At 37.4% G+C, this 11371-nt stretch overlaps 1 protein-coding gene across 1 annotated transcript in view; it reads left to right on the top strand.

The window, feature by feature from the left end:
* Positions 1-561: 561 nt before the first annotated feature.
* The window catches only part of STS (steroid sulfatase), a 90155-nt gene continuing 79345 nt past the window's right edge, over positions 562-11371 (top strand). Inside the window, exons 1-3 of the mRNA XM_086609546.1 lie at positions 562-710; positions 2409-2530; positions 6314-6436. Of these exons, the coding sequence (XP_086465672.1) occupies positions 565-710; positions 2409-2530; positions 6314-6436 (391 nt within the window). The 5' untranslated portion in view covers positions 562-564. The remainder of the gene's footprint in view (positions 711-2408; positions 2531-6313; positions 6437-11371) is intronic.

Raw genomic sequence — 11371 nt, 5'->3', positions numbered from 1 at the left:
AATACGTACTCCTTACTGACTCGAGTCAAGAAACTCGAGCAGCTTTCCTTGCTCAAGAGAAAATCAGTCATTTAATTCAGTAGCAGAATTGCTAAACTTTTTTTCTCCAATGAACCTTGGAAATTTTGGTCCTAAATAATTTAAATTTCTGTGTTCCTCAAATCACATTTATACCTAAAGCAAAAAAACCCCACAACCTTATTTAGTCTCATGATTTACTGCTGTGGAGTGCATCTATGTATGCAGAAGTATTGTCACTGAGGTCTTCACTAGTTGTTTGATTGTAGTTATTTAAAGATTTCATCTGTGTAAAGGTGTGGGAGGAAAGACTAGCTATATACTAAAAGATACATCTTTATTTTCAAAAAATATGATGGAGAAAATAATGTAAAAAGAGACCTTATTGAGAAAAAAAGTCAAATAAAAATGTATTATATAATTTTCTTTTTCTCTTCTACTGTACAATCCAGGTCAATAATAGGTCTGAAGTAAATTAACAGTTAAATTTAAAAAAAAATCTTTATCTATTATGTTTTTGACCTATTTTTATACACCAGGAAGAAGATGAGACTCCTTTTATTTCTAATGATTTGCCACTGTGCCATAAACATTGTCAATAGCCACCATGTTTCAAATCCCAATTTCATTTTATTGATGGCTGATGATCTTGGTATTGGAGACCTGGGATGTTATGGGAACAGAACCTTAAGGTATGATGATACATTTGGGGGAGTCATAGCTTTATATATATTTTTTATTTATTTAGTTGTTTTTTGTAGATTTAATTTTTTATATTTTTGGGTTTTAGATTTGTAAAGTTAAAAACCTAAAAAATTCAGATATTTGATTAGGTTCTTTATAAGTAACCAAAGTTAACCTGCTGAAAAGTTGCATCATAAACAGAGAATTGAACAAGTAACCAAATAAGGGTAGATCTAGAGAAGCAAAGTATAATCAACAATTTTCTTTTAAAATGTACATGACACAAATACTATGAATTAAGCATATTTTGAAGCACTTGATTTTTGAGACAAGCTTGTCACTAACCAATTGGAAATAAAGTGCTGATTTTTTTCCTTTGTTTATCTTTATGCTGTAGTCAATAAATTGATTAAAGCAAATGTTAATATACTTGAGTAATTCAGCAGTGTTCCCCAGTATGATCCTTACTACCAGCTTAGGTATGATGGTTATGTAAACAGCACAAGTGATACCTAGTCATGTTGCAGTGGTGCAAAGTCTTTGATCAAGTTAAATAAAATATTCAGACTAAAAGTACTGTCCTATCAAGTGTTAAATACTTTTGTTCCTGCAGAAGTTAGTTGGAAGTAAAAACTCCTTGTAACTCAAAATCAACAAAAATCACTCAAGTTACAGCTTCTAGTTTTAAACAGGGAAAAAGTATATACAACACCGATACTTGCATCACTCCCCTCCCAAGGACCAGAACTGCTCTAGGAATTATGTTTCTCTGACATGGCAATTCAGATTTAGATCTTTTGAGTATGAAGAAATTTCATCATACTGCATGTTATCAGTAGGTGATACTAGAGACAGAAAAGTAGTCTGTTGGAAAAATAATGTTTCTGACTTTTCAGACTTAGATGATGAGAGGACTACTGTGCCTTGAGGTCATGGTCATTAATCTCTCAGGTCAGAGACCTATTAGAGCATGCTGCAGCTCCTGGCCAGTCTGCCTTCCTAGTTTTCTCTCTGCAGAACCAAAGGCACGGGATTTCTTCCTGCAGGAACCAATTTTTGTCTGCATAATGAGCCAGGTCACAGACAAGTTTCCCATGCAGATATAGAAACTTGGATGTGCTCCTTGATCTAATATTGCAGACATAGTCACGTCAGACATGCAAACATTGTTAATAGAGGCTAACACAGAGTCATGACCATTTGAGTCTCTCCTAATAACTGATACCACCACACAACGTTACTTCTGCCCCAAAAATCTTTGCTGAGGAAAGAGTATTGACACCGAGTAGGGGGTAAAGAAGCAAAACTTTTGTCCAGTCTCTCCTCTCCCCATTACTGAAGCAGAAGTGCCAGGTAAGTAGCAAAGTTCTGGGCTAAGGAATGCATTAAAAAAGGGTGGCAATACAAAACATTCAGGTGTCATAGCTTAGTATTAGCCATGAAGAGTAGATGAAAGTGGGGAAAAAGATTTTTGGCACAATGCCACAGTGTCTCAGTTCATTGTTGACACCTAATGTAAAAATATTTGACATGATAGTGTTTAGAATTGCAACGACATCATGGTTTTGGTAATTTGCATAGGGTAAGTCTTAACTTGATTTTCCTGATAGTCTTTGCCTTGGATGCCTTGATCTCACCAATCCTATTTCAAAATAATCACCTTTGTGTATTATTTTTGTTTTTTTCCCCTGCTTATATTTTTCTAGAACTCCTAATATTGACAGGCTAGCAGAGGAAGGAGTGACGCTTACTCAGCATATAGCAGCATCCCCACTTTGTACTCCAAGCAGGGCAGCTTTCCTAACAGGGCGATACCCTATCAGATCAGGTAAAGTCCCGTTGCTTTATTTATATATAAAGACGATATTTTATTTGCAGTAAACTGTATGCATTTTTTGTTCTCTGGCCTTTCTTGATGTTTTTATCAATGCCAGCTTAGGTACTCATTTCAGTGGCTGATCAAGCTCAGCAGAGTTGATCAGCATTTAAAATCTTCCATATATATGGGAAATTCTCACGTTTCAGAAGTGTTAAGAGAAAAATAAAGCTTTTCTTAATTGAGAAAAAGATTTTTTTCTAAAATAGTGAGGAAGAAGTCTGATTGTGATTATTTAATGGAAGGTGCAGCCAAATTCCATTGACTTCCTCCACTGTCCAAATGACCATGGGTTCTTTGCCTGCGTCACCAGTTGCATTCAGGCTGCTCCCAGGATGTTGGTGGGCAGGCTCAGTGTTGAGCATCACAGAGATGCGTCTAGAAAGACACAATGAAAGAACCCAGTGTAAATCCTTTTGCTCAGATATTTCTGTTTCTACAAAACCTTTTGGTTTAGACAAATGGTGATTTTCCCAGGGGAGTGACAGAAGGACAATTCATTTAAGGTACTCCAGCAGCCCTTAAAGCTGGGAGGAAGAAAGAAAAAAAAATCTCCCTTCTTTCTAAATATTTTTGTTCCATATCTGCCTATACACAGTGTTAAGTATCCTATGAATACATGCATTTAATAACTTTCTTACTTTTAAAGTACCTGATCCAAAGCCCATTTGAGTCAGTAAAGATCCAGTCTGTTTATTTTAGTGTGCTGGGACTGAGTCCCTCAGTGCTTAGCCATGCAACTTTAACATTCCTTTAACATCATTTTTAGCAGGGATCATTATACATTAATCAGATCACTTGTTCATTAGTGATAAAACATCCTGTCCTTGCTTCTGGGAATGAAAGCAAAGCAAGACTCTGGAGCTTACTTGATATGTTCGTGCTCATTCAAATCAAGTAACAAGCTTCTGCAAAAGTGCCAGCTAATGTAACCTGCTAAATTTTCCATTACATTCAGCTGCAAAGGAAAATTTTATATACCTGTTACAGCTATATTGCCATTAATATTTACAGTAAAGCCACAGGTCACTTTCCACTCTGATCCTTGTTCTTATTTCTGAAAAATTAGCATTTGAACTGATGTTTTTCTTAACTGATCTGCTCTCAGTCATACCTAATAATTTCCATGTAGATGCAGAAATTGAACTTTGTCTCAATTAAATTAAAAAATTGCTAAATATGAACTACTTCCAAACGTCAGTGAAGAACTAGTAAAGGATTACGACAGAAGACATTAGAATCAAGATGTGGAAAAAATGTTAGAAATTTAAAACTCCTGCTAATAGAGCTGAAAAAAATATTCCAAAATGCAGTATTTGATGAGATATAAACTCTGAGAAAGGTAACAATGGAAAAAGAAGAAAAAAATCATGGTTCCATACTTTCATTCTAGTAACTTAAGGGAATTACACTGATTTCAAGAGATCAACCTACATAAAAATAAAACCAAATAAATATATAATAAATAAAATATAGATATGTATGTATGACTAAAACTACCTAAACTGTTGATCAATAAAGCTAGCTGAGGTGAAAAACTGAAATCAACATTCAAAGAGTAGGTTATGCTCTCTTTAATAAACCAGTCTAACGAGTTTGTTTCCTTGTCTAACCACAAGGGATACCTGAGGGAAGATTCTGATTGTCTGCATCAGTCATGTAACTTTGGCACTGCAATCATCCAGTTGCATAATTTAGGTTTCCTGGAGATACATCTGCACAGATTTGCATAGATATTCTGTGTTCTGTCTCTCTATACTCAGAGCCAGCTCTCATCTGGAATCCTAGTAATCTAATTTTCATGAACCTGAGCTCTCAAGTTCCTCATCCTCAGAGTAGTTTATAAACTCAAGTTTGTGTTCCTCAGACTCTCAGTACTCAGAAATTACTATCCCTTATTTAGATGTTGACTTGTTAGCTGATACCTGATGCTCCTTTAATGCAATCTGTGTACATTGAATCATGTGTCTTCATGCCATTGGAGTGCTGGTCTTCTCCCATCAAAGCTGAGTGCCCCAGCCACTCTGTTTCCAGAATCAGACTCTCCCTTGCTCTTTTTTGACGTCATGATATTTACTTGCTGTCGTGATTTAGCCCCAGGCAGCAACTAAGCACCACTCAGCTGCTCACTTACTTCTCTCCCTCCTATGAGGGGAGGAGAGGAGAGGATATAACAAAAGGCTGAGGGTCGAGATAAGAACAGGAAGGGATGACCCACCAACCATAGCCACAGGCAAAACAGGCTCAGCTTGGGAACAAATCAATTTAATTCGTTACCAATCACGTCAGTGAGGATACTGAGAAACAAAGCCAGATCTTAAAATTTAACACCTTCCCCCCACCACTCCCTTCTTCGCAACTCTACCTTCTCCCCACCAGCAGTGCGCGGGGATGGGGAATGGGGGTTATGGTCAGTTCGTCAGACATTATTTCTGTGGCTCCTTCATCTTCAGGGGAAGGACTCCTTATACTCTTCCTGTTCTCCGTTGTGGGGTCCCCTCCCATGGGAGACAGTTCTCCACGAACTCCTCCAACATGAGTCCTTCGCACGGAATCCAGTCCTTACCCATCAGACTGCTCCCACATGTGCTCTTCCCACAGAGTCGCAACTTCTTAGGGTGCAGCCACCCTCTTTGACATGGGGTCCTCCACAGACTGCAGATGCATGTCTACTCCACCATTAATCTCCAGCAGCACGGGATCCTTTCCCATGGGAGACATTCCTCTACAAACTCCTTTGGGTGCAGCCATGGGCTGCAGGGGAATCTCAGCTCCGGCACACCTCCTCCTGCTCCATCTTCGCTGACCCTGTGTCTGCATGGCCATTTCTCTCAGGTCTCAGCCCTCTCTTTGCTGCAGCCACACTGGGCCTGACAGGCCTGATGAACCTCGGCAGTCCTGGCAGGACGAACTCCACTCAGCAGGTGCCCTGGGAATGGGGCGCTTTGGAGCTCTCCCAGCCACACCACCGCAGCCATCTCCAGTCGGGTGGTGGTGGCCCAGTGCAGGCAGCCGCCCAGCAGGGTAGCAGGATACCATGGGCCAGGACACCCACCTCATCCCTCTCTCTTCATTGGAGTTCCCACATAGCTCGAGTTTCTTTGTCCCTTCTTAAATACGTCATTCACAGAGGCACTGATTGTTTCGGAGGCAGGTCCCACTTGGAGCCGGGGAGGCTTCTCACAGCTCCCTACAGGGGCCACCCTTGTAGCCTCTCTCCAGCTACCAAAACCCCACCGCATAAACAAACCCAGCAGGCATGCCCAGCTGTGTGACTGCCCTACTTCAACTCCCTTCTCTCAGATAACCTTAAAGGCTTGTAGAAAACCATGTATGAGGAAAGTGAAAGTTCTGAGAGTAGATATTGGGAGTGATCTCAGTTCCCAGCTCCATTCCTTCCCCATGTACAAGAAAAATAAATTATGCAAGCTGAACTTCTTTCAGATATGTTATACCTTAGAACATCTACAGAAGGGGCTGCAGCTGTTTATGTGATGGCTGACCCACAGTTAAAGGCAGATTTTTTTTTCTCCACTTCTCAATTTCTAGTGTCAATGCAAAAAAGACCTTGCTCAGCTAAATGGGTGAGTGTATCTGCCACTTGCAATGTTTAGCGTCTGGTGGTAACATGTCATTTAAATGATACTACCCAAAACAAAAAAGTGCATGCAGAAAGAACAAATGGAAATTGTTTCACTGTACTATCCAAGTCTCATTCATTTTCATTGTGTTTAGGAATGGCTGCCTTCTCACGAGTTGGTGTCTTCTTATTTTCTGCCTCTTCTGGAGGACTTCCTTTGGAAGAAATAACTTTTTCCAAACTCCTGAAGCAGAGAGGTTATACAACAGCTTTAATAGGTAAAATTGCATACATATACAGCATTATTTTTCATTCGTTTCAATCAAAAGAGCATTAGCTTTCTATATAGGCTATTAAGGGTCTGCACTAAGTGCTTTTCCCCCACAGCATAATGAGTTTATTTTTCTGCCACAAAGCTGACCACATTCCTGTGCATATGTGAAACATTAATCAGGTAAGTATATCTAATTCACTTGTGTAGTTATAGTCTCATTGTGCAAGATACTGAAGAACTATGATGAACAAACTGAAAATTAGTTAAGCTCTTAAGAAGTTTTTCAGTATAAATAGGAGTTTTATTACAACAAAGACAATGAGGGATCGATCGCAGGGTACATGTCAACACAGTAGTGGGATTCATTTCACCACTTTTCAAATATCCATAAAGTAGATATTACAGTACCTTGGCTAACCATCTGGATTCTCTTCTTAGTCATCAGACTGAAATTGGCATTTCTAGGAAGTTTGTCTCATCCTGTGGTAGATGTTTAATATAAAAATGTGTTTCTCTCTCATTATAAAGATAGTTCAGACAACTAACTGCAGCATAAATATCCAGTGATGGGTAAAAGGAATCCCACCAGATGAATATTAAACAGAACTGGAATGAGTATCATAAAGGTATAGCATTTAAATAGTGTGGGTTTTTTTTTCCTAATTTGACCACTGACTTATTTCATACTGCTTACATTTTAGAAGATTTTTGTGAAATACAACTTGTATTACACAATGTACATTTCTCTACTGGAATTGCCAGGAAACAGTTGTTTAGAGAACATCATAACTAAAACGTTACTGCATTATTTTAGAAGCTCGATGCACCAAATTTGATTTTAAAATGTAACAAAAGCTTGTGATTTTGGGAGTAATTTTTGTTTAAAAATCAGTCTGTTTCGCAAGGCTAACAATTCGCACTATGTTCAAAAAATGTATGTGTTGTGTAGGTAACCAATGTTGATGTTCCTAACTAAAAAGTCCTGCTTGGCTATACACCAGTCTTAGAAAGTATAAAACACCTTCATGTCCTAACAGATTAAAAACAGAAAAGAAAATCTTAACAGAAGTATGTTTATTGTAGGTGTATTTGAACCGTAGCGCAAAAAAGCCATTCATAATTTGTCATTTTCATCATGGAGTTAATTCTTATTGCTCCATATTCAACTAAAGACTGAAAAAAAAAATCATTTTTCTGTTTGTAGTAAGTACTGTAATACAAATACTCATTTTCTGGGACTGACCTAGTTACTATTCTTTTTTTAACTGCTTTCACTGCAACATGACAGCTTGCCACTTAGATCTCCAGAAATTATCTTCATGATGCTTAATGAACAATTCTTCCAAGTGGCCTGAATGATAGCTATGAAACCGTAAGATGTAATATTACCATATCCTTAAAGTATAATGAAGGCTTCCAAAAATCAAGAAGTGCATTAAAATTAAGAATAAAGTATATGTAAATGACAAAAAGAAAAATTATGTAGATTTGAAGACTAGATAGACAGACTCTGGTTCCAAACCAACCCCTTTGCTGCCTCTGCTGATATTCTTATCACATCATATTGGTCTAGGTCAGGGAGTCTTTGCTTGATTCAGTCTAACTCAGCAGTTCCCAAACAATTAATTGTCAAATCCTGCACCAGTGATGGATTGGCATAAGGGTAATTTGAAGCCTTTCAGTTTCTCAAGCCTGTACTGTCACTTCTTTTTTTTGCCAAGTTTCTCTCCTCTTTACTCTCTAAGGACATTTTTTTCTTTCTTAAATGCATTTTCCTTTCTTTTTTAATTTTTTTCCCTTCTTTGAATATATGCTTCCTCTTGCTTGATACGTCCCTAAATATATTTCAGCTATAAATCTGTTTTATGTATACATTTTTTTACCTCATTGTTTTTCCCTTGTGACACAAAGAAGGTGACATCCAATAGATCTGGCAGGAAGAGACACACTCAGAAAATCTGCAACAAAACCAAGTTTTCTTAAAAAAGGCAGCAGCACTGAATATGTAACATTTCACCAGTTAAGGATCCTGGAGAGTAGCAAGAAATGTTGACGTTTTGTAGGAAATAGCTATTCATAATACAAAAATTTAACTGAAGGTAGATAGATATTATTTTAGCTACTGCTATACTCAATTACAGTTGAGTAAAGGTCAACTTTTCCTCAGTACTGTTACACAGTGTATTGTCTAGCATCCAGAAAAGTTTAAAATCCACCCATGTAGCTTACCTCCAAAGTTTAAAATGCTAACAGATAAATTGAGACTGGTATCTTTCCTCCAAAATGAGGTGGTATAGTATTTGAACACACTATCAGAGTAGTGAGAAATACAAGATTGACTGATTCTATGAAGGAGGATTAATAGAACAGTTATTAATAGAACAGCTTAAAATCTGACCATATTACTAATATATGCACATATATTTTATATTATTACTATGTATATCTTATATAAATATATTTCTTTGAGCAAGTAAAATATTTCCATTTGCATCTTGCTCTGCGTCTTGCATCTTACCATTTATCTGAAGGGCACAAAACCATACCAAAAGAAATATATCAATATATATAAGTAAGTCTTCAGATTACTCCGTTTTCAATTGTCTAAGGGAAAAGTAAAGGGAAAACATGTGTTTTTGCAGCCTTTCCAATGTTCTTGGCTCTGAAAAACAGTTCCAAATGACGTTTCTTGGCTGAATAAGACTTGCCTCTTATTTCCTCTTAACCTTTCATTGCATTGCTTTTGCTCTGCAGAAATGTTAATTGTGGCCAAAGGAGAGGGAAAAAAGCCTAGGTCTCAAACTATTAAGGTATTCATAATTTACAATGAAGAGCATAAATTTCACTCAAAAGCTTGGTAGAATCTGCTGAAATGTGCATGATGCTTGTGTGAAGTGTCCATGCTATGAAGCTTCACTTGGCAAAGAGATGAGAGTAATTTGCCCTTCTCTCAGATTCAGAAGGGCCCCAGAGTGTAAAGCACATTGCAGTAATCTGTTGAACACTAACTCAAGGCAGGACTTATTGTCACAAAGAATGAAACAAAACATGTATTGTGCACCCAGTCATCACTTGCTTTTTCAGAGTAGTGCAGGACCTATGAAGTCTCTCTACCTTGTCAGCCATTTGAGAGTGGCAATTGTGTCTTTCAGTCACAGCTGCCGATAGAATTTGAGCCAGTGCTTCTATTGCTCTTCTGAGCTAACCTGCCCTCTGATTTGTTTGGCTTAAGTTGCTTCTGAGAAAATCTTTTTTTGAGGCCCAAGTTCATCTTGACATTGAACAATTTGTTGTGCTTGCTAAAACCCTTTCGATAAAAATAGGTCCTATTTTTTCCCTTGTCCTAATTTGTTGTTGCAAGAGTCTTCTGCTTGCAAGGTCTAGTTTTATTGAGATCCAGCTTAAACAAACTTCTTTATACTGTTATAAATGACCTTAAAGTATATTTAATTTTTTGGGGTTTCTTTTTCATATTTTTTAACTGAATTATAGGTGCTTCGAGATTGACAAATAACAACAAAAAAAACCCCAAACTTTAAGATAATTTATATTTGTGATTATAAACTTCTAACTTTTTTTTCAGTTATCTGACTTGATGAGAGTTGTTTCATGCTCACTTTGCTACCTATCTGGCTTTACAATTATTCCATAAAGACAGTTGTGTAAACCTAAGAGAAAACATTGAAGCATTTATTTTCTAAAATCTGCGTCAATACTTGCTGGGAATGAAATTCAGAGTAGCAGTCTTAGCTAGCCCTTTATGGCACCATTATAACATCTAAATATTCAGTACAGTGATCTGCATTTCTCTTTTTGTAATCGGCCACAATAATATTCACTGGATCGTGTCAAAAGTAGCAATAGAGCCATTCTGCCTGTGGAAAGCAGAATACCACCTCAGGTAAGAGGCCATCTGCCAGTAAGTGGGAAAACTTCTGATGGGATGAGAAAACTATAGAGGCCTCCATTTCACTGGCACATAAGCAGACCTGAAAATGCTTTTATACCTGCTTCTGTGATGTACAGAAGGTATTTCTAACCTAAGACCAGCAAGAGATGTATGAGGAGAACTGAAATACCACCTAAGTATTCAATCAGGCTCAACATTTCTGTGATACATTTCTCCACTTTTGCTGTTGGGTGAACTTAGGCACACAGCATTCCCATCCCATCCCTTAGTTCTCTTGTTTGTGAAAGAAGTAATGACATTGAGCCCATTTGCTAGGTACTATTTCAAAAAATCACAACTAACCACCATCTTCACCCTCTTCACTACTGCAGTATCCACATTTGGCATTGCCAAAGGCAGAAGTGCAGGATGAATATGCTGCTCTGCAGGAGATGCTCAGGACTGCCTGCATCAGGACTCTTTCTTACAGATATATAAAAACTGGGATGGTTCGGGAAAGGGGAAAATTCTATATATACTTTGTCTCTTTCATATACTTTCTACCATGTGTATCCTGAAGTCTCTAAAACAAAATATTTCCAATTTCTTTGGTCTAGGTTATGGAGTTGAGGACTTACTGGGTTTTCACCTTTTTTTGTTTATTTCTTTTAAGATCACAACCCCTGAATTATGCTGGTCGTGTGTAGATATTTGATTCAGAAAAAAATAAATAAAATTTGGTCCAGCAATGTATATTGTAATATGTTTTGTCAAAGGTGACACATTTTGTCAAATATTCAACACGTTTCCTTGCTTAGACCAAAGATCATAGCTCTAGCCATAATTTGTCAATAGGCTTAAATGTATTTGATTTCTTTTAAATTATGCATTTGAATTTAAATAACATCTACTAAACAGTTACTTTTATTGCACTAAGTGATGCATAAGCATATGGTGCGAAGTTGTACCTGTGCCATAGAGTGAATTATCTACTTACTGTAATCAACATGATCATAGATTATGCTACTATAATGCAAATCAGACTCACCT

Source organism: Tauraco erythrolophus, chromosome 1 (genome assembly GCF_009769465.1).
Source record: "Tauraco erythrolophus isolate bTauEry1 chromosome 1, bTauEry1.pri, whole genome shotgun sequence".
Lineage (NCBI taxonomy): Eukaryota > Metazoa > Chordata > Aves > Musophagiformes > Musophagidae > Tauraco > Tauraco erythrolophus.
This window is presented reverse-complemented; position numbering and strand designations above follow the sequence as displayed.